This window comes from Schistocerca nitens, chromosome 11, assembly GCF_023898315.1.
Source record: "Schistocerca nitens isolate TAMUIC-IGC-003100 chromosome 11, iqSchNite1.1, whole genome shotgun sequence".
Lineage (NCBI taxonomy): Eukaryota > Metazoa > Arthropoda > Insecta > Orthoptera > Acrididae > Schistocerca > Schistocerca nitens.
Genome location: NC_064624.1, coordinates 13,871,997 through 13,896,326, shown reverse-complemented (window position 1 = coordinate 13,896,326; position 24,330 = coordinate 13,871,997). Strand labels below are relative to the sequence as shown.

The following is a 24,330-nucleotide window of genomic DNA, read 5'->3' as shown; positions in this document are numbered from 1 at the left end:
TATGGATGTTCACCACGTTTTCTTTTCTGGCGCACAAAAACTCCAAAACAGCATGCTGCTTGTAATGGAACTCATATGCAGACGCCATTTTGACGCTGTACTAGTGCTCTGCCATCTGCCAGAACAGTTCGAAACTGCAATGGCACACACAAACATCTAATAGGACTTCTGTCTATGTATATTAACGGCATTTTTTAAAATTTAAGGCATTACTTATTGAACGAACCTCGTACAATGAAAAACACATGAAGCTTGACACAGATACACAGGAGTTGTTTGACAAACTGCCATTTCGATTAACAGTGGATAACTAACATGCAGTATTTTTTGATGCCTGAGAGAATGAAGGAGATGGCCAGGAATTACAACAGCTATACTCTAAAACTTACAAAAGAGTTGTTTCAAAATTTGCTTCTGACTAAAGCAGACAGAACCATATATGCATGTAATGTCTCTTGATAGCAGAGGTGATGTACTTCTTCCTCAAACATCAATTTTCATGTTAAATTAAGCTGGACAAAACAGACAGAAGATTCCAGTACAGGCTACCGCTAGAAGAAAAAATGGATTACACAGAATAGGCAATATTGTTTCACGAACAATGTTTATAAATTGTTGAGTTACCAGTAGTGTAACACATTCAAGAAACTCCAAAAAGAAAAGAGTCTTAATATGAAGCATATGAATCTGAGAGACAGAGGGTAACAAATAATACTTTGATCTAATCGTCACACCAATACTGACAGTGTGGAACATGCTGTAGACTCAAATAGACAGATAGTAAATATAATCTGCCGCACCCTAGTGCAAGGAAACTGATGTGATTTACTGGAGTGGCCTCCGGTGATGCCGGAGAGAATTGCAGCCCTGGCAAAAGGGTAGACATTTGACACCTGCCTTTCCAGCATCCAGTGAGGTAACTAGAGCACACCATACCTGTGTGTTTCGTAGAAAGGAAACCATGGCACATAATCTGGGTGATGGCTGAACAGAGACGAGAATGTGATTGTAAGGCCCAGCATTGTGTGTGACCACGGTACTGTGCTGACTGAATTACTGTCTCCACCCACAGCATCTTCTGTACTGGATATCTGACTGGATGGTTATTGGTTGATTGCGGTTGAAGGGACCAAACAGCAAGGTCATCAGTCCCTTGTTTCAAATGTGGTCCATTCAGACAGTTTGACATGTCATGAAAGTCAGAACGATAAGAGGGAAAACGCTAAGAAACGTAAAACAGCAGTCGTGTCGTCAATAGTAAAAATAAAATGAGTGCAGTCAGCAAGAGAGCGACGCCATGGCTATGCTAGAGGCAGGAAATATTTCATGTCTGAAGCAGCAGGGGCAAGACTACCTGCTATTTGAAAGCGTTCAACCACTAGAATGAAGTGCATATGGCAAAAGGAGACAAACAAATTCTAAGTGGGGGAAAAAAAAAAAAAAGTAAAAGGGGCAACAAAAGAGGATCTTGGCCAAGGAGGGGAGTCTGGAATCTCCCAACACAGCTTACAGTGGGAGATACCCCAACCCTCACTGCCATGCCCCAACACCAGAGTGAGTTTAAAAACCTTAAAATTGAGAACCAAAACCACTTCCCCGAAGGAAACTGAGAACCAGTTCGACTATCCAGAAATCCTCAGCCAATGTTAAAGGTAAAGTTCGGGGAAATCTGTACTTAGTACGCAGAGCTAAAAGAAGGGGGCATTCCACCAAAATGTGGGTTACTCAGTGGAAGGCTCCACGACCACAAAGTGACGGTGGCTCATTACACAAAAGAAAACCGTGGGCCAACCTGGTATGGCCGATGCGGAGACAACACAGTGTGGTCGAGTCCTTTCGAGAGAGGCGGAAGGAAGAACACCACGGGCCAGGTGTCACCTTAATTGCACGAAGTTTATTAGACAGTGAGGTGGCCACCCAAGAGTTGGCCCATGACTGTGCGAAGTTGGATTTGATGTGAAACTGTAAATCCACTGCAGGAGGAGTTACAGAGAATGGAAGGGGGGAGGGAGTGACTGCTCTGCCAGCCAAACGACCAGCAAGCTCATTACCTGGGATACCCACATCACCACGGACCCAAAGGAAGTCAACGGAACGGAACAATCAGGACAGTGAAGATCAGCCAGATGGTCATGGATGGCCGAGACCAAGGGATGGTGGGAAAAACTCTGGTCAACAGCCACAAGGCCACTCATTGAGACCGTACATAACAAAATGCGGTTGTGTTGGGACTGTTTAATAAAGGTAAGGGCCTGGGAAATCGCCATCAATTTTACAGTAAACACCCCACATGTAGGTGGCAGCAGATGATTTTCCGTGCGAACAGAGGACATGAAAGCATATCCCACACGATCAACAAATTTAGAGCCATCGGTGTAAAAAACAACATCCCGAAACTCCCATAAAATCTGGCGGAAAAACCAACGAAACACCATGGGGGGATGAACTCTTTTTGACCTCAGCGGAGATCCATCCGAATTCAGGGCAGGATCGTAGTACAGTGACAGAAGTGTACCACCCGCAATTTTAGAGGAGAGAATTGAAACCCGTGTGAGGGTCCATGCAGAGGCATGCCGTAAAGCTCCCTGGAACTGCTGCTCTGCAGAGGCCATCGAAGAAGAACTAACCCAAATGCAGAAATCATCCACATACAGGGCAGGGGCAACCTAAGGACCGACAGAGGCCACAAGTCCATTGATAGCAATGAGGAAAAGAAGTACACTCAATACAGAACCCTGTGGGATGCCAGTCTCCTGGGTCCATGGAGAACTAAGAACAGTACCAACCCGAACCCTGAGAAACCAGTAGAACAGGAACTGGCGGATAAAAATCGGGGGGTGGACCCCACTGATGAAGTGTAAGGAAGACGTGATGGCGTCAAGCCGTGTCATAAGCCTTGCGAAGGTCGAAAAAAAAAAATGCAACCAAATGGCGGTGCTGGGAAGAAGACTGTCGAACTGGGGATTCCAAGCTTAATAAGTAAATGATCGATCGGAGACCGTCCCTCTCAGAAGCCACACTGGTAACGTGACAATAGATTCCGAGATTTGAGAACCCAATTGAGCCGACGGGCTACCACCAGTTCAAATAACTTGCAAACAACATTTGTCAGAATAATTGGCCGATAGCATACGACAAACAAAACCATGATGCTATCCCTCCACTGAGAAGGAAAGTCACCCTGGAGCCAAATATGGTTAAAAACCGGACAAGATGTTGCCGTTGTGGAGCACTGAGATGTTGAAGGATTTGGTTATGAATGGAGTCTGAGCCAGGAGCTGTATCATGAGAAGAAGAATATGTGGAAAGAGATTCCCATTCATAAAAGGTTCATTGTAAGATTCTGACTGACAACGGGTAAAATGTAAGGTGGAAGCTTCGGACCACTGCTTCTGGTGCAGGAAAGATGCCGGTTAGGAGGTTGATGATGATGATGCTGTTGCAAAATGGGTCGCCAGATGTTCCGCGAGAATCAGCGGGTCCGTACGAAGACCATCTGGGACCACCTGTGAGGGTGGTCTGCCAGTGGCAACCTGGGAGAGAGCGAAGTGTAGCCCATACCCGTGACATAGGGACAGTAGGAGCGAGGGAAGAAACAAAGCATTCCGAACACACCCATTTGCTCTGTTTGATTAAGTAACGAGCTTTAGCACGAAGGCATTTGAAGGTAATAAGGTTGGCAACGGAAGGATGCCTCCTAAGGTGTTGCAAAGCTCGACGCCAATCACAAATGGCAATGGCAATGGCCGTACTTCACCACGGGGCTTGCCGGCGGCGAAATGGTCCAGATGAGCGAGGTACAGCAAAGCTAGCAGCACAAACAATCGAGTCACTCTTCATGTAGGACGTCATCAATACAACCTGACAAAGAGGGAGAAAACACAACCTGTGCAGTATATAGACGCCAAAAGGCGCGTTGGAAAGACCAATGAGGTAGCCCGCCTATCGGGGAGCGGGAAGGGAGCGAAAGAATCAATGGGAAATGGCCACAATCACAAAGGTCGTCGTGTGGCGACCAGTGTAATGAAGGGAGGAGGGAGGGAGAAGAAAGAGAAAGATCGATGGCAAAAAAGGTACCATGACTGGCACTGAAATGAATAGGGGAGCCATCATTAAGAAGGCACAAGTCGTGGTCTGCAAGAAACTGGTCTATGAGAAGACCTCGTCTAGATGGAAATGCACTGCCCCAAAGGGATGGTGAGCATTAAAATCCCCGAGAAGGAGGAAGGGAGGAAGGAACAAGTTGCAGAAGAAGGGCTGTTATGCCAGCAGGTGTAGGTGTTGTGTCAGGGGGGGGATAAAGATTGCAAACCGGCCAGGTGGACTTTAACAGCAACCACTTCCAATGTAGTTCGAAGAGGAATCCACGTGCTAGCAACGTCTGTACGGACCAACGTACAAACGCCACCAGTGGCCCGGACGGGGCCAACCCAATTTCGACAGAAAACACGGAACCCAGAGAGGGTTTGTGAGTGATCATCAGTAAAATTATATTCCTGTAGAACCAAACAAGCTCCACAGTAAGACGAAATAACGGATTTCAACTCCGGTAAGTGATTGTAATACCCATTACAATTCCATTGGATAACCATAGAACAATTATTCAAATGGGGGTTGAACAGGCTAAAGCCAGTCACCAACTGTCACCGACAAGGAGGGGGTGACATCCATGAACAAAAGTCAGAATTGGGTTGAGAAGCCAAGGATGGGAGCTCTGGAGACACCAGAGGCTCCTTGTCCCAGGTCTTATGTTTCTTCTTCTTTTCTGTTTGAGATCGAGGAGAGCTGAGTGGCATAAAGGAGCCAGCTGCAGCAAGATCGGGAACAGAAAGAGTTTGGGCAACCTGGGGGCCCCACAGACCGTGGTTCTCGCAGTCATCGCGTGGCAGCATAATTTTGGCCTGGAAGGGATATCCCAGGAGGGGCGCCCTTGAGCAGCAGACAACGAAGAAGTGGGACACTTCTCTGGCTGGAGAGGGGGGAACAGTGCACACAGGTGTGGGAGCCACAAGGGAGGGGGGGGAGGAGAGGGATTCAGGACTGGGGTAAGGAAGGGTGAGGACGGGTGAGGACGGGGTGAAAATGGAACTAAAGCAGAACTAGCGTCATGGACACTGGGTGAAGACATGCTTACTTCTTACGAGCCTTAGTGTCGGTTAAACGATCAACGAACTTATACTCCTATATCTTCTTTTCCTTCTTATATACTGGGCAATCTGGTGAACGTGGCAAATGATTGCCATGACAGTACACACAGGAGGGGGAACACACGAACTCCCCTCATGGAGCGGACATCCAGTCACCACAGAGAAAGGCCTGCGAACAGCAGGAAGACGTGTCCAAAACACAAGTACTTAGAACACCTCATAGGAGGTACGGCAAGCACTTAGAACACCTCATAGGAGGTGGGATGTACGGCTTCACGCCACATCAATAAACCATAAACGTTACTTTCTCAGAGAGGGTAACCCCTTCAAAGACCAGGATAAAGGCACCAGTATCAATACGATTGTCTTAGGACCCTTCTGAACATGCCAAACAAAGAAAACACCCTGCCTTCTGATATTGTCCCGAAGTTCCTCATCAGTTTGAAGGATGAGGTCCCTGTGAAAAATCACACCTTGTACCATATTTAGAGACTGGTGCAAGCTAATGGACACAAGAATTGTGCCAAGATGGTTACAGGCATCAAGGGCCGCAGACTGGGCAGCTGAAGCAGTTTTGTTCGGCAACGAACCCGACCGCATCTTGCTCAGGGAGTCCACTTCGCCAAACTTGTCTTCAATGTTCCACAAAAAAGGTTTGGCATTGTTTGGCATTGCTGAAAGTATCCCCGTCAGTCCTGGTGCAAACCAGATAGCGGGGAAAAGGTTTCGCCCCTAGCCGACGGGCCTAACCCCTCTCCACCCTTGGAGGAGCCACAGAAGGGAAGCCTGAAGGGGCAGGAGAAGCAGCACTAAAAGAATCAGTTCCACAGGTAGAGATGACCGCAAAAGAATGGCCCGAGTTCTGGATCAGTATGCAGTGTCCGCCCTGATACCACCCACTCCAATCAGGGGCTCTCCTCACGTGCACCATCCAGCCACAGCGAGGGCCGTCTGGCACAGCAGCCATTGCCGGGAGATCCAATGCTCTAGGATGACAAGCTACCACTGCTAGGCTTACCTGAGGTGGTCTCAGCTCAGGTATCAGAAGTGTGATCCCTGTGTGTTCAGGGGCCTCAACCAGAAGGGTACATAGCGACCCCACCACACGGGCTGGCTACCGAGCAGGCTATGCACCCTATCATCAGACGACGACGTGAAAGAACAGGTGGAATGAACTAGGAGGGAAAACGTCGGAGACACTAGGTAAGGTGCTCTTACCGAAATGGCTCACACGACGCAATAGAAATTTAGTAATGGAGGCCAATCCCCAGAGGGGGACCAGGGAATGCCAAAAGGATGAGGTGATTACGCAACAAAGCCAAATTACAAAACCAACATAACCAGGAGGATAGCGGGGCCAACATAAGCAAGGACACCAAGAGAGGGAGAGGAGGGAGCAAAGGAGCAAGGAGAGGAAAGGAGGGTAAGGGCAAGGAAATGCAGCCCTGGAAAGAAGAAAGACTGCACTAGCTTTGCACCCCGTGCTCACCATGCAAGTACTCATGAAAGAATCTTGAGACCCCCCAGTCAACAGCTTTGTCAAAAGTGGGTGGAGCAGCAGACAGGTTCAGGACACTCTTGCCATTGGGTTTGGAAGCTTCCACTTAAGGCAGATGAATCAGCAATGATAAAAGGCATGAGGATGCAGAAGACAATGGAAACCACTGCATTAGACACATGAAGTGCATCAACAGGAGATGTGGCCGGTAACTGACAAAAGTATCATGATGATCTTGGCAAGAGATTCCTGCCTAGTGCCTATTTGGATACCTGGGGAGACTGCCGTGACCACGAGAAAAATATTGAATGACCAACAAAAGGATGACATTATATGAGTCAAGACGTGGAACGTAAGGAGTTTGAATGCAATAGGAAAGCCAGACAATAACAAAAGGGAAATGCTTAAGCTCGATCTGGATACGGTGGTGGTCACTGAAGTGAAATGGAAAGAAGGCAAGGACTTCTGGCCAGAAGAGAATAGGATAATATCAACAGCAGCAGAAAATGGCGGAACAGGAGTAGGATTCATTATGAGTAGGAAGGTGGGGCAGACAGTGAGCTACTGTGAACAGTTCGGTGACAGGGTTGTTCTCAACAGAAGCAACAGGAAACCAACACTAGCACAGACAACGAGAGTTCAGGTATACATGCCGACATCACAAGTTGACAATGAAGATGTAGAAAAACTATATGAGGATATTGAACACTTAATCCAGTATGTAAAGGGAGATGAAAATCTAATAGTCGAGCGCAGGGGGAGGGGGGGGGGAATGCAGTTGTAAGGGTAACACTAGAAATAAGGGTTACAGGAGAAGATAGACTTGGTACTAGGAATGAAAGAGAAGAGAGACTAGTTGAGATGTATAAAAAATCTCAGCTAGCAATAGCAAATACTCTCTTCAAGACTCAGAAGAGGAGCAGAAGGTACACTTGGAAAAGGATGTGAGATATGCGAAGATTTCAGTTACGTAGCATCATCTTCAGGCAGAGATTCAGAAATCGGATACTGGACTGTTAGGTGTACCCAGAAGCATATACAGATGCAGATCACAATTTAGTAGTGATGAGTAGGCTGAAGTTTAAGAGACTAGCAAGGAAGAATCAGTGTGCAAAAAAGTGGGATATAGTAGTACTAAGGGATGAAGAGTCTCTGTGGTTATAGATACTACCATAATGAACAGCTCAGGAGGTAGCATAGTTGAAGAGGAATGGATATCTCTTCAAATAATCACAGAGGCTGGAAAGGTAGAAAGCAGCTAATTGCAAAGAAACCGTGGGCAACAGAAGAAATACTTCAGTTGATGAATGAAGGAAGTACATAAATGCTCAGGGAAATTCAGAAATACAGACATACATGTCACTTAAAAATGAGAAATAGGAAGTGCACAGAAGCTAAGGCAATATGAACACAAAAAGAGAAGAAATCTGAAAGGAAATGGCTGTTGGGATCATTCAACATATAGAAAAGCCGAACAAACTTTGGTGAAATTAAAGCACAGAAGGTAACATTAAGACTGCGACTGTTAAATGCACAGAAGAGAGCAGTTAGTAGGAAATTCCTGTATGATGGGGAACACTTGGCTAATGTCGTAATAGAAGGAGAAACAGGAGTTGATATGGAGAAGGTATGTGGTCTAGTATTAGTCAGAATTTAAAAGAGCTTCAGAAAATTTAATATTAAATAAGGCACAAGGAATATACAACATTCCATAAGATTTTCTAAAATGATTGGGGAAGTGGTAACAAAGTAACTATTCACATTAGTGTGTAGAATGTGAGTCTGGCAATGTACCAACTGACTTTCCGAACAAGATCATCCACACAATTGCAAAGATTGCGACAGTTGACAAATGGGAGAATTACCACATCATCAGTTTACCAGCTCGTGCATCCAAGTTGCTGACAAGAATAATATACAGAAGAATGGAAAAGAAAACTGAAGTTCTGTTAAGCGTCAATTGATTTGACTTTAGGGAAGGTAGAAGCACTAGAGGCAGTTGTGACGTCGCTGTTGATAATGGAAGCACAACTGAAGAAACATCAAAGCACGTTCATAGGATCTGTCGACCTGGAAAATGTGTTCGACAATGTTAGCTTGTTGAAGATGTACGAAACTCTCAGAAAATTAAGGGTAAGCTGTAATAATACCCATAATATTCAATATTTACAAGAGCCAAGAGGGAACAATGAGACTGGAAGACCAACAACAGAGTGCTCGGATTAAAAAGTGTGGAAGACAGGGACACAGTCGCTTTCCCCTACTGTCCGGTCTATACACCAAAGAAGCAATGACAGAAATAAATGGAAGGTTCAAGAGTGGAATTAAAATTCAAGATGAAACGGTATCAATGATAAGATCCACTGATGACATAGCCATCCTTAGTGAAAGTTAGGAAGAATTACAGGGCACGCTGAATGGAATGAACAGGCTAATGAATACGGAATATGAATTGAGAGTAAATCAAAGGAGGAAAACTTAATGAGAAGTAGCAAAAATGAGAACAGTGATGAACTTATCAGGATTGATGAGCACAAAGTAAATGTAGTTAAGAAGTCCTGCTACCTATACAGCAAAGTAAGCGCTAACAGAGGGAGCAAGGACTGCATGAAGAAACAGTACCAAAGGTAAAATGGCATTTCTGGCTGAGAGAAGTCTACTAGTATCAAACACGGTTGTTAATGTGAGGAAGAAATTTGTGGAATTGTACGTTTGGAGCACAACATTTTATGGTAGTGAAACATGAACTGTAGAAAACTTGGAAGAGAATGGAAGCATTTGAGATGTGGTGCTACAAAGAACATTGAAAATTAGGTGGACTGGTAAGGTAATCAATGAGGGGATCTCTCCACAGAATTGGCAAGGAAAGGAATATATGGAAAACATTGAGAAGAGTAAGGGATAGGATGATAGGTCATCTATTAAAACTTCCATTGTGCTAGAGAGCTAAACAGAGCTAACACTGTAGAGGAAGACACAGATTGAAAAACAGCCAGAAAATAACTGAGCGCGTAGGCTGCGGGTGCTACAGTCAGAAGACTCATGAAAAAAAAGAGAGATGATGAACAGCAGCTTGCTACGAATGTAGAGAAATGTAAGTTAATTCGGATGAGTAGCAAAAATATCGTATCAATATTGACGTTGTGGGAAATATATCAGACTCCAACAGATGGGATATGAAATGAAATCTGCTGTACCCTAGGAGAGGAAAACGTGGTGGGATTCGCTGAGTGGCCTCTGGTAATGCCACGGACGATTTGAAGCAAGACAGAAGGGCATACATTTGGCACCCCCTGCTGCAGCATGCACTGGAGTGAGTTAAAAGTACACACCGTTCCTGCATGTTTGTAAGGGGGTACGTGCAGCACATATTCCAGGCGTTGGCTGAACAGAGGGGAGAAGGAAATGTGACTGGAAGGCCCAGCATTGTGTGCGACCATGTTGTCTTGCTGACTGCATTATTGTTTTGTTGTTTGGTTCAAGTGACTCAGCAGTATGGGACTGAACATCTGAGGTCATCAGTCCCCTAGACTTAGAACTACTTCAACCCAACTAACCAAAGGACATCACACACATCCACACCCGAGGCAAGATTCCAACCCGCGACCACAGCAGCAGTGCAGTTCTGGACTGTAAGTGCCTGGAACAGCTCTGCCACAGCAGCAGGCCTGTTGTTTGGTCATGGAGTGTCTGGGCAGCCCCTGTGCTTAGACCATGTTGTTTACTGCACACACAACCATATGCTACTCTCTGGAGTCTGGCATATTTCATGTGGTGTGCGTTTTAAGTTGTACCACCACTGTACTATTTGGGGGGTAACAAAATAAGTTTTGTACTGAAGTTGCTGGCCTATTGCACACATATACTGAGGAAATGGAAGCCAATTACTGCCATACTGTCCTATACAGTGACACGCTGTGGCAATGTGACTGTGACACCAGATCTCGATTACCGCGACTGACACATCGCACTTCTGAGTAGCAATTCTATGCTTGTGGGACAGACCTTTAACACGATCACCAGTACTGCTCCAAGGCCGTCAGCTGAGTCAGCACCTCACGGCATGTTCGAGCAGCAGCTGGCAGTCGCAGCTTTCACAATCAACCTGTGCCCAGGTCTGGCTGTCAGAGCCGCCTCGGCCACTGAATGCACACTGTGAGGCGTCAGTGTGGCACTAGTGTTGCGACAGTAGTATGTTTACTAAGCCTAGAAGGTAGGGCAGGTCAGTATCTGCCACACGGGTACAAGATAAATGCGAAACTGAATACGTTGCTGTCCTCCTCGAGGTGTCACAGAATGCTAAAATGATTCTGGTGCTGAGGAACATACATAATAATGTTCAACTTCTCTTTATGCAGCATGATGCCAGTTGGAGCTATCATACTGTCAACTGCAGCAGTGATACCGAACAACTGATGGCTACTTTTAGTAAAGCTGCCCAACATCACAGCACGAGCATTCATCTGGTCGGCTACAAACTGCACCAGTCACTGTGTCCGTTTTGTGCCCACAGCAGAAGTCTCACTTGCTAGGTACACTATCAAAGGATCTCTTGTTCAAAGGCTTGATGCCAAAATCTACGTGAGTGGGATCTACACATGCTTTATAAGAGAACTAATGAAATGTAGACAGATTCCTTAACCTTTGAAATTATCCCCTCTATGATTTGTTTACTTAACATAACTGCTAACAAAAAGAGCTGAATATGGAGCTTTGATAAACCAGTCATGACAGGACAATGACAGCATTGTGAGGTATAAGGAGATACAGTCACAAGTATTGTAGTGTTAGGAACACACACACACACACACACACACACACAAACACACACACACACACACACACACATATTACTGTTAAAGACAGAATAATGTCTTGCCCCGGGCTCACCTGGCTTCTGCTCGTGGCTCACCAAGCAGCCGACTGACTTCGACGATGTCTTTTGGGTAGTCGAGCACGGCGTCTGCCCAGCCCTGCGTCGCCATTGCTTTGTAGTCGTGGGCCCTTATGAAGTGGACGGCGGCCGCAGTTAGGCTGGGGCACGAGTGCCTCACCGCCAGCACAGCTGCAGCCGCCGCCGTCTCCACCTCCAGCTGCGCCGCCACCCGCTGTTCACAGGCGGCCTTCAGGGCGGACAGGCCGTATTTGTCGGCTGCCGTCAACAGCTCCCGGGCCGTGTCGGTCAGCTGGGGTGCCTGCAGGGTGTACATGTAAGACAGCAGCTGCCTCAGCACCGGGCCCTCCACGTCCGCGATTCTGACTTCCCCGCAGCTGGCCTCCAGCGTGTCATGCTGGAACATGGCTCGGAACACGGGGCTCCTGGCGGCCAGGACCGCGCGGTGTGCCGCCAGCCGCGTCTCTCCCGCCACCAGCGTCACGACCGCGCCCTCGCCCGCGTCTAGCAGGGCGCCCAGGTCCACGGCCGCCGTCCTCTGAACCTCAGCAGCTGCCGACATGGTGGAAGGTCCTGAAACACGGCGCCACCGAGCCCACCTTAAAAGGCACACTCGACACTTGTACGACACACATGCAGACCAGTACAACAGTTGCTAACTTTTTTTAAATTTTTTTTGTGGTTTTAGGGCGTACAACTACAATGGTCATTAGCGCCCAGACTACGTTAGGAATGCACCGCAGGGCACAAGGTCAAAACAGCAGCTAAAAGGGAAAACACAATAAAACAGATTGACAGGCATAGGATTAAAAAAACAGCATAATCAAATGTCCTTAGACAGGTTTGTCAAGTGGATAAAACAAGGAACGCGAGCAGCTGCTCCTGTGTCATCCGCTAAAATGGCATCCAGAGTACAAGGCAGGCCAAGATCAACGCGCAGTGTATTAAAATTCGGACAGGACGTTAAAATGTGGCATACCGTCAGCAATTCCCCACATGGGCAGAATGGCGCCGGCGCAGCCGTCAGCAGATGGCGATGGCTGAACCAGCAGTGTCCGATTCGTAACCCGGCCAAAACGACCTCCTCCCACCGAGAAGGGCGTAAGTGCAGCCCAACCAGCATGCCACAGCGATAGAACGCGCTGACAAATGACCCTGCTACAATCCCATGAAGGGACACAACAAGAAGCTGTCCGAGGCTGGAGGACCGCAGCCTTGGCCACGGCATCTGCAGCTTCGTTCCCAGGATTACCGACATGGCCAGGAACGCACATAAAGGTAACCAGAGAACCGTCGTCCGACAGCTGCTGAAGTGAGCGTTGGATCCGGTGCACGAAAGGGTCAACCGGATATGGATCAGTGAGGCTCTGGATGGCGCTCAGGGAATCGGAGCAGATGACATAAGCAGAATGTCGGTGGCGGCAAATGTAAAGAACAGCCTGGTAGAGGGCAAAGAGCTCAGCTGTGAAGACCGAACAATGGCCATGGAGCCGGTATTTGACACTGTGTGCCCCGACAATAAAAGAAAACCCGACACCGTCATTGGTCTTAGAGCCATCTGTATAAATGAAGGTCATATTAATGAACTTCGAACGAAGTTCGACAAAACGGGAGCAGTACACCGGAGCGGGGGTAACCTCCTTTGGGAGGGAGCTGAGGTCAAGGCGAACGCGAACCTGAGCCTGGAGCCAAGGTGGCGTTTGGCTCTCACCCACTCGAAAGGTTGCAGGGAGTGAAAAATCAAGGTGCTGAAGGAGGCGACGAAAGCGAACTCCAGGGGGTAGCAGGGCAGACATACAACCCGTATTGACGGTCAAGAGAGTCATCAAAAAAGGAACGATGAGACGGGTGGTCGGGCATTGACAATAGCCGACAGGCATACCGACAAAGCAGTACATCGCACTGGTAGGTTAGTGGCAATTCACCAGCTTCAGTATGAAGACTCGACTGGACTAGTATAGAACACTCCGATCGCAAGACGTAAACCCCGGTGTTGTATAGAGTTGAGGCGGCGTAAGATGGACGGCCGTGCAGGGGAGTGTACGAAGCTCCCATAATCCAGCTTTGAGCGGAAGTTCGACCGATATAGACGAAGTAGGATGGTTCGATCCGGTCCCCACGACATTCTACTGAGAACACAGAGGACATTTAGAGAAGGGGTACAACGGGCAACCAAATATGAAACAGTGGAGACCAGCTAAGTTTCCTGTCAAATGTAAGATCTAAAAATTTTGTCTCCACGATTGGGAGAGCAATGGGACCGAGTCATAAGGACGGTGGGAGAAACACTTTGTAGCGCAAGAAGTTAATACAGACCGTCTTCTCGGCAGAAAAACGGAAGCCATTGGCGACACTCCAGGAGTAAAGACGGTCAAGACAACGCTGAAGACAGCGCTCCAGGAAACATGTAGGCTGTGCGCTGCAATAGATGGCAAAACCGTCCACGAAAAGGGTGCCTGATACATCAGCTGGGAAGCAATCCATTATTGGATTGATCAATATGGCAAAGAGAGCGACGCTCAAAACTGAGCCCTGTGGCACCCCATTCTCCTGGCGAAAGGCGTCTGACAGGACAGAACCCACACGTACCCAGAACTGTCGATCCATTAAAAAGGCACGAATAAAAAGAGGGAGGCGACTGCGAAGGCCCCATGTATGCATGGTGCGGAGAATGCCCACCCTCCAACAGGTGTCTTAAGCCTTCTCCAAATCAAAGAACACAGCCGCCGGTCCTTCCGAAAGAAGTTATTCATAATGAATGTCGACAAGGTAACCAGATGGTCAACAGCAGAGCGGCGCCTACAAAATTCACATTGTACATTGGTAAGTAGGCGTCGAGATTCGAGCAGCCAAAACAAACGAGAGTTAACCATTCGCTCCATCACCTTACAGACACAGCTGGTAAGCGAGATGGGTCGATAACTGGGAGGCAAGTACTTATCCTTCCCCGGCTTAGGAATCGGGACAACAATAGACTCGCACCAGCATGTGGGAACATGACCCTCAATCCAGATGTGATAAGTACGAAGAAGAAAACCTTTACCCGCAGGAGAAATGTTTTTCAGCATCTGAATATGAATAGAATCAGGCCCTGGAGCGGAGGACCGTGCCCGGGCAAGTGCATTGAGTTCCCGCATGGTGAATGGGGCATTATAACTTTCACCATTCGAGGAGCGGAAGTTAGGTGGCCTTGCCTCCTCTGCCTGTTTTCGGGGGAGGAAGGGAGGGTGGTAATGAGCGGAGATCGAAACCTCTGCGAAAAAGCGGCCGAAGGCATTGGAGACATCCTCAGGGGCCACAAGGACGTCATTCGCGACCGTCAAGCCAGAAACTGGTGGGTGGACCTTAGTGCCAGATAGCCAGCGCAGGCTACCCCACACAACAGGAGTAAATCTGTTGAACGAGCTTGTGAAAGCAGCCCAGCTGGCTTTCTTGCTTTCTTTAATAACACGACGACACTGCGCACGTAATCGTTTATAATTAATACAATTCGCCATCGTAGGTTGGCGATGAAAGGCGCGTAAAGCACGTCGACGAGCACGTTTAGTGTCTCTACATGCTGCAGTCCACCAGGGGGCCGGTACACGACGTGGAGAAGAAGAAGTGTGAGGGATAGAATATTCAGCAGCAGTGAGAATGACTTCCGTGAGGTGTGTGACCTGACTCGCAGCTTGCGAAGGTTTGATCCTGAAAGGTCGCCCTGGAAGAGAAGAGCCCCCAGTCTGCTTTGGAGATGTTCCAACTAGTTGAGCACGGAGAGGGGGTATAATGCAGGAGATGGATAACACACGGGAAGTGATTGCTCGAATACCTATCAGAAAGTGTGTACCACTCAAACTGGCGTGCAAGTTGGGAAGTACATATGTTGTTGTTATTGTTGTTGTTGTTGTGGTCTTCAGTCCTGAGACTGGTTTGATGCAGCTCTCCATGCTACTCTATCCTGTGCAAGCTTCTTCATCTCCCAGTACCTACTGCAACCTACATCCTTCTGAATCTGTTTAGTGTATTCATCTCTTGGCCTCCCTCTACGATTTTTACCCTCCACGCTGCCCTCCAATACTAAATTGGTGATCCCTTGATGCCTCAGAACATTTCCTACCAACCGATCCCTTCTTACGGTCAAGTTGTGCCACAAACTCCTCTTCTCCCCAATCCTATTCAATACCTCCTCATTAGTTATGTGATCTACCCATCTAATCTTCAGCATTCTTCTGTAGCACCACATTTCGAAAGCTTCTATTCTCTTCTCTTCTTGTCCAAACTATTTACCGTCCATGTTTCACTTCCATACATGGCTACACTCCATACAAATACTTTCAGAAATGACTTCCTGACACTTAAATCTACACTCGATGTTAACAAATTTCTCTTCTTCAGAAACGCTTTCCTTGCCATTGCCAGTCTACATTTTATATCCTCTCTACTTCGACCATCATCAGTTATTTTGCTCCCCAAATAGCAAAACTCCTTTACTACTTTAAGTGTCTCATTTCCTAATCTAATACCCTCAACATCACCCGACTTAATTCGACTACATTCGATTATCCTCGTTTTGCTTTTGTTGATGTTCATCTTATATCCTCCCTTCAAGACACCATCCATTCCGTTCAACTGCTCTTCCAAGTCCTTTGCTGTCTCTGACAGAATTACAATGTCATCGGCGAACCTCAAAGTTTTTATTTCTTCTCCATGGATTTTAATACCTACTCCGAATTTTTCTTTTGTTTCCTTTACTGCTAGCTCAATATACAGATTGAATAACATCGGGGAGAGGCTACAACCCTGTCTCACACCTTTCCCAACCACTGCTTCCCTTTCACGCCCCTCGACTCTTATAACTGCCGTCTGGTTTCTGTACAAATTGTAAATAACCTTTCGCTCCCTGTATTTTACCCCTGCCACCTTCAGAATTTGAAAGAGAGTATTCCAGTTAACATTGTCAAAAGCTTTCTCTAAGTCTACAAATGCTAGAAACGTAGGTTTGCCTTTCCTTAATCTTTCTTCTAAGATAAGTCGTAAGGTCAGTATTGCCTCACGTGTTCCAGTATTTCTACGGAATCCAAACTGATCTTCCCCGAGGTCGGCTTCTACTAGTTTTTCCATTCGTCTGTAAAGAATTCGTGTTAGTATTTTGCAGCTGTGGCTTATTAAACTGATTGTTCGGTAATTCTCACATCTGTCAACACCTGCTTTCTTTAGGATTGGAATTATTATATTCTTCTTTAAGTCTGAGGGTATTTCGCCTGTCTCATACATCTTGCTCACCAGATGGTAGAGTTTTGTCAGGACTGGCTCTCCAAAGGCCGTCAGTAGTTCCAATGGAATGTTATCTACTCCCGGGGCCTTGTTTCGACTCAGGTCTTTCAGTGCTCTGTCAAACTCTTCACGCAGTATCTTATCTCCCATTTCATCTTCATCTACACCTCTTCCATTTCCATAATACTGTCCTCAAGTACATCACCCTTGTATACACCCTCTATATACTCCTTCCACCTTTTTGCTTTCCCTTCTTTGCTTAGAACTGGGTTTCTATCTGAGTTTTTGAAATTCATACAAGTGGTTCTCTTTTCTCCAAAGGTCTCATTAATTTTCCTGTAGGCAGTATCTACCTTACCCCCAATGAGATAAGCCTCTACAGCCTTACATTTGTCCTCTAGCCATCCCTGCTTAGCCATTTTGCACTTCCTGTCAATCTCATTTTTGAGACGTTTATATTCCTTTTTGCCTGCTTCATTTACTGCACTTTTATATTTTCTCCTTTCATCAATTAAATTCAATATTTCTTCTGTTACCCAAGGATTTCTACTAGCCCTCGTCTTTTTACCTACTTGATCCTCTGTTGCCTTCCTTCACTACTTCATCCCTCAGAGCTACCCATTCTTCTTGTACTGCATTTCTTTCCACCATTTGTGACAATTGTTCCCTTACGCTCTCCCTGGAACTCTGTACAACCTCTGGTTTAGTCAGTTTATCCAGGTCCCATCTCCTTAAATTCCCACCTTTTTGGAGTTTCTTCAGTTTTAATCTACAGTTCATAACCAATAGATTGTGGTCAGAGTCCACATCTGCCCCTGGAAATGTCTTACAATTTAAAACCTGGTTCCTAAATCTCTGTCTTACCATTATATAATCTATCTGATACCTTTTAGTATCTCCAGGGTTCTTCCATGTATACAACCTTCTATCATGCAAGTGTTAGCTATGATTAAGTTGTGCTCTGTGCAAAATTCTACCAGGCGGCTTCCTCTTTCATTTCTTAGCCCCAATCCATATTCACCTACTACGTTTCCTTCTCTCCCTTTTCCTGCACTCGAATTCCAGTCACCCATGACTATTAAATTTTCGTCTCCCTTCACTATCTGAATAATTTCTTTTATTTCATCATACATTTCTTCAATTTCTTCGTCATCTGCAGAGCTAGTTGGCATATAAACTTGTACTACTGTAGTAGGTGTAGGCTTCGTATCTATCCTGGCCACAATAATGCGTTCACTAAGCTGTTTGTAGTAGCTTACCCGCACTCCTATTGTTTTATTCATTATTAAACCTACTCCTGCATTACCCCTATTTGATTTTGTGTTTATAACCCTGTAGTCAGCTGACCAGAAGTCTTGTTCCTCCTGCCACCGAACTTCACTAATTCCCGCTATATCTAACTTTAACCCATCCATTTCCCTTTTCAAATTTTCTAACCTACCTGCCCGATTAAAGGACCTGACATTCCACGCTCCGATCCGTAGAACGCCAGTTTTCTTTCTCCTGATAATGACATCCTCTTGAGTAGTCCCCGCCCGGAGATCCGAATGGGGGACTATTTTACCTCCGGAATATTTTACCCAAGAGGACGCCATCATTTAATCATACAGTAAAGCTGCATGCCCTCGGGAAAAATTACGGCCGTAGTTTCCCCTTGCTTTCAGCCGTTCGCAGTACCAGCACAGCAAGGCCGTTTTGGTTATTGTTACAAGGCCAGATCAGTCAATCATCCAGACTGTTGCCCTTGCAACTACTGAAAAGGCTGCTGCCCCTCTTCAGGAACCACACGTTTGTCTGGCCTCTCAACAGATACCCCTCCGTTGTGGTTGTACCTACGGTACGGCTATCTGTATCGCTGAGGCACGCAAGCCTCCCCACCAACGGCAAGGTCCATGGTTCATGGGGGGGGGGGGGGGAGTACATATAGACAGGTCTAAATGGGAATAGGTGTGAGATGTGTCCGAAAGAAAAGTAGGGGCGCCAGTATTCAGGCACACAAGATTGAGGTGGTTGAAAAGGTCTGCTAACAGGGAGCCCCTCGGGCAGGATGCTGGAGAGCCCCAAAGTGGATGGTGGGCATTGAAGTCTCCAGTTAACAAAAATGGTGCAGGTAGCTGAGCAACAAGTTGCATCACGTCTGCCGTGGTAACAGCAGACGATGATGGATTGTAAACGGTACAAATGTAAAATGTAAGTGGGGAGAGTAATTCGGACAGCAACTGCCTGCCGGTCGGTGTGCAATGTGATGGGATCGTAGTAAATATCATCCCGGACCAGCAACATAACCCCTCCATGAGCCGGAATACCTGTCACAGGGGCATAGTGTTCTAAGTCTATTTGATCGCACGGGCGTAGCTTCGTTTCCTGGAGAGCTACGACGAGCGGACGGTGCAAGCGGAGCAGCAACTAAGTCCTCTCGGTCGGAGCTAATGCCGCGAATATTCCAATGAACAAGTGCCATCTTGATAAGAAAAAGAAAAAGGAGAAGCAAGAAGGGGTCACCTCGAAGGTCGCTGAGGGCCTGGCTTCGAGCGAGCACTGCCACCGCCGCTATCAGTAGGCGGGCAGTCATCGTCCATTGGTTCAGTAGGTTCGTCGGCCATCTTGTTAAGATTGCCGTGAGGGGGAGCTTCGTCCGCCGGTGAACGGCCAGATGTTCGGCTACCAGCGGTGCGGCCAGGCGAAACGGATGACAGCCTGGGGCGGCAACCGCTGGGTGGCGCAGGGGAAGAAACGCGCCGTGGCGGAGAAGCTTTGCTTCCGACGAGCCTTCTTGCAAGGTCGTTTAGTGGTCGGTGGCCGGGAGTTTGAGGTACGTAGGAAGTCTGGACGTGACGGTTCCTTCTTGAAGGCCCGTGCATCTGATTTCTGGGTCTTCGTCTTGGCAGAAGCTGATGAAGGAGCTTGTGTCTTAGGGGTGACGGGAGGAAGAGGAGATGTCGACCGGGCGATCTTAGCACTGGCCTAATGGACGACCGTAGTGCTGAAGGTCAGATCGCATGTCTGTGTCGCCACCTCCCTGGTAGTCCGAAGAGAGGCGAGGACAGTACTGTATTTCCCCGCTGGGAGCAGCGTGGGCTTCCTACTAGCAAATAGCTTGCAGGCAGCCGAGGTGGACACTCTCTCTTTGACCCGAATTTCCTGTATACAGCGTTCATCCTTGTAGATGGGAGAGGACGCTGCATGGTCACCCTGACAGTTCACACAACGAGGAGACGGAGGTGGACAGTCACCCTCATGGGCATCCCTGCTACAAGTGACACATTTAGCCGCATTAGAACAAGACTGGCGAGTGTGATTACAATGCTGACGCTGGTAGCAGCGCGTAGGTGTCGGGACAGGGGCGAACAGAAATAACCTCGTAGCCCGCTTTGATGCGCGACGGCAGCTGAGCACTACCAAAGGTCAAGAAGTGTCTGGGTCGGTACAAGGTCATTGTTGACCTTTTTCGTGACCCTATGGACAGCCATCACGACCTGCTCAGCGAGGAAAGACAATCTTCTCGTCAGTCAGTCCGTCGAGTGATGTAGTATATACCACACCACGCGACGAATTCAAAGTGCGGTGAGCCTCCACCCGGACAGGGAACGTGTACAGGAGTGTGGCCCGAAGAAGTTTTTGTGCCTGAAAGGCGCTCTCAGTTTCTTATAACAAGGTACCGTTACACATCCTGTGTACAAGACTCGACAGATCCGGCTATGGCATCTACGCCCGTCTGGATGACGAAAGGGTTGACAGATGAAAAATCCTTTCCGTCCTCAGATCGAGAAACTACGAGGAACTTTGGGGCAGGCGGTAGTATTTTGGCACTGGTGGCTGGTCAAGTTTCCGTTTTAGAGCAGAAGTCGAGAGAGAAGAAGAGAAATCCATTGCGGAGGAATCCCCACGATTGCCAGCGTCTCCGATGGCGCGCTCCTTCCTTGTGGGGACCCTCTCAGAGGGCACTCGCGCCTTAGGTGAATGTTTACACCTCAGGTCACACCTCCCGAGAAACGGACGGAGGAACCAATCGGCATGGTCGGAAGGTGTCAGCTCAGGCAATCACCCCTCCCTGGGCCTGGCCTTTACCAGGGGGTACGTGCGTGCCTTACTTGTCTACCCAGGGCGGGGAATTACGCGTTACCCCGACACCGGCTACGCGTGCGAACGCGTGGGTCGGCCTTCAGGCATGCACAGGGAGGAAAGAAGTGCAAAAAAGGGAGAGAGGGAGAGAGAGAGAGGACAGACTGTCTCAAACGCCGAGGCAGAGACGAGGGGGCAACGAGGAGAAGGCAAGAGAAAAAGTAAGGAAGACAGTGAGAGGGAGAAGGAGAAGGAAAAAGTAAGGAAGACAGTGAGAGGGAGAAGGAGAAGGAAAAAGAAAGGAACCAAACAAAGGAAGGAAGAAACCAGAATAAGTGAAAAACCAAAATGACCACAAATATAAGTCGTGGAACCGTCCGTCTCCAGACGCAGGTGCAAACTACCCCCTGGAGGGGGAGGGACTCCTTTTAATCGCCTCTTACGACAGGCAGGAATACCTCGGGCCGATTCTAACCCCGGGACCCACAGGGGGAGCAGCTGCTAAATGTTGTCCACCAGTGATCCATTACGATGTCACGATATCCTGTCTGCGTAAAACTCTTGCCACACGTGATGAGCTACGTATCTTCGACAGCAAAGCTTTCAAGATTTCCCATACCGTTGCAGTACCCTGATTTTGGACAAAATGTCCTCAGAAGGTGTGCAGATCTCATTGCCCAACTTCTTTCTACAGAGTAGGATTGCTCTATCACGATGTCTTTCGAAATGGAGATAGTAACTGTCCGAATCTCTCTAGTTATTTACAGAAAGAATGACTTGAAACTTGGTATGTGCATTGCTCTGCTTTTAACAGCTATTTCTGCAAGCCTTGTAGGAGCTGCCTCACACAGTGGACAGACAGACAATCTGCTACAAGAGTTGGGGGTGACTTAATGGCCAACATTGCTACGGGGTTGCTGTGGCACCCAGACTGTGAATCCTCTGACATTTCGGGCAGATTCCAACAAGACAACACCGAACTGTCAACTGGTGAACTCTTAGCAATTCGTAGAGGATTTTCTCTTCCAGTTAGCTGAGACGTGCTATCATTTTGTTACTGATGTCAGACAGCCACAATACAGGAAACTTGTCTTAACACCAACAGGTTTTCGTTTCTATTATTTCTCAATTACAAGTTCTGATTCCACAGATCAAACTGTCACTTATAGTCCACATTTCATGTTTATAATTTCTACTTTAGGTGTTAACTGTAGTCGTTTAAACTAGGGGGCAAATAGCTGGGCAGTATTTATTCATGTTACTTTAACACCACAAATTCTTACTTTTCTCCCACTCACATTCTATTGGGTCACTATATCACTGTATATGCTAATACATTAAACTAAGCAACAATGTCTCACTACTCACTTATTAACTTCAGGCATGATATCTCAGTTTCATACTTTCTCATTCATGTATTTCTTACCGACCTGCATTCTGACAGGGAAGCTGCACACACACATTCTGAGAATCTTATTTTGCTAGCAGCCCCGGATATGTTTGAAACCGTGTTAGGCAAGCAAGAGGCAAATGTGCTAAAACGTATACTGTGACCTCTGACATTCGAGAACAATTAGTTGAAAACTTAACGAGTAACCCACACATTGTTTTGCAGTTTCATGAATCTACTGATGTTTCAGATCGTGCACAGTTTGTGCAATTTGTGCAGTTTGAAGCAGATTAAAGAATCACAGGAGATAATATTTTGTAAAGCACTTCCTGCCAGCACTACTGGCTGGTGTTTGTATGACATGCAACTGCGAGATTGGACAAAATGTATCGCCATTTGTACAGAAAGTGGTAATGCCGTCACTGATAGGAGAAGTGGGCTCGTTGTGAAGTTAAGTCAGTAAGGCCAAATGTATCGTGGACACAGTGCTTTCTCCACCAACAGGATCTGGCAGCCACAGTTTTACCTCCTGATCAGAAAGACGTGCTTAAAGAAAGTGATCAAAGCTCTGAAGCCAATTAAAGAGTTGCAAACGACTGTTTAGAATCATCATAATCTCCTCAGATTTGGTAGCTTTCCAAAGGAGACGTATTGACGAATTCTGGAACTAGAAGCTGAATTTTAAGGACATTAAAACAAGATTCCAAATCTTTTTATTTGAATTATTTCTGTGATCCTGTTTCACTAGTGAAGTAAGTATTACTCGCAGATCATTTTAATGACCTAAATATTACAGAATAGAGCCTCCAAGGGAGAGAAGAAAACGAATATAAAGGCGAAGGATAAAATCTAAGCAGTCCTCGCAAAACTCCGTTTGTGGTCAATGTCTTTACGGAAGGCAGTGTTTCAGACTGTCCCTGACTTTCAGAAGACTGCCAGAGAGAAGTGGGCCAGTTGGTGGTGTGAGTTCTCACATTCCTTGCACGGTGCACAGCTTGACTAACTTTGGAGAAAAACTATTAATTTACTTTCCGGAACTGAGCTCTCAAGCTAACAGTGGGCATAGATGGATGCGAAATCCTTTTGCAGCTATGTCAGTACAACTGAGCGATCTGAACACGAAGATGACGAACAGTCTTTGCTTTGGATATCACGCTTACATAAAATTTAAATCGTAAAAGATTCACGTGTTCTGCATGAAGAGGAAAGACAAATATCCACAGCTTGAGAGCGAAGCTTTAGAATTCTTAGTGCCATTCACGACTTCCTAGCTATAGAAGTTAGCACTGTTCATTGGTGAACACGAAAACTAAGACCAGAAATAGGCTTCCACTAGGAAACGAGTTGGTTACTTTATCTCAACAACAAAACCACAATTTGACGAATTATTAATAAATAAACAGGTACGGCCGTCTCATGAAAATAATTGTATTTTTTTCGCAGTTTAGCACCTATAACCCTTGCTTACATTTACCTGGCTAAGCCACACCAGTAACAGATGTCGCCAATATCAACCTATGACTAAAAGCTGTTAAAAACAGTGAAATCCTGGTAAGCGGCGAGTATGATTTTAAGTAATACAAATCAAAGACGGACATTATTCATCAGATTGCTGTTCACTGTTCATTTGCAAACACTGTTCATTAGCGTATATTCGCTGAATGTACCACTATTGTTCCTGACTTTGCTCTTGGTGGTACGGCTTACACTACGCGGGAAAGAAATAGCATAACGGAAAAGGTGGAAGAATAAGTAGTGTAATGTTTACATCTGTTATAATCAAATCATCAATTGCTAGAATTCTTCTGTCAGCATTTCAGTTCATTTCATCAGTGAAGTTGGACGAGCTTTTCGGTCTGCAAATTGACACTCTATAGAAGAAATAAATTGTGGAATCATATGTGAGGACAGGTTCGGTTAAGCAATTGGCGAAACTTTCGAGTCAAGTACCTGGACAGACGACTACCAGCAGAGAGAGAAATACAGAGCCTGTATAAAAACAGGTGCACCTACGGCTCTGTCCAAAGCGTGAAACGACGGAGAATTCCTTCCGTTGTCACACCCAGAAGTTACCGCAGACACT

At 46.7% G+C, this 24,330-nt stretch overlaps 1 protein-coding gene across 1 annotated transcript in view; it reads right to left on the bottom strand.

The window, feature by feature from the left end:
* The window catches only part of LOC126213535 (ankyrin-2-like), a 101,353-nt gene that overhangs the window by 23,124 nt on the left and 53,899 nt on the right, over positions 1–24,330 (bottom strand). The window contains exon 2 of the mRNA XM_049941380.1: positions 11,536–12,112. Within this exon, the coding sequence (XP_049797337.1) occupies positions 11,536–12,101 (566 nt within the window). The 5' untranslated portion in view covers positions 12,102–12,112. The remainder of the gene's footprint in view (positions 1–11,535; positions 12,113–24,330) is intronic.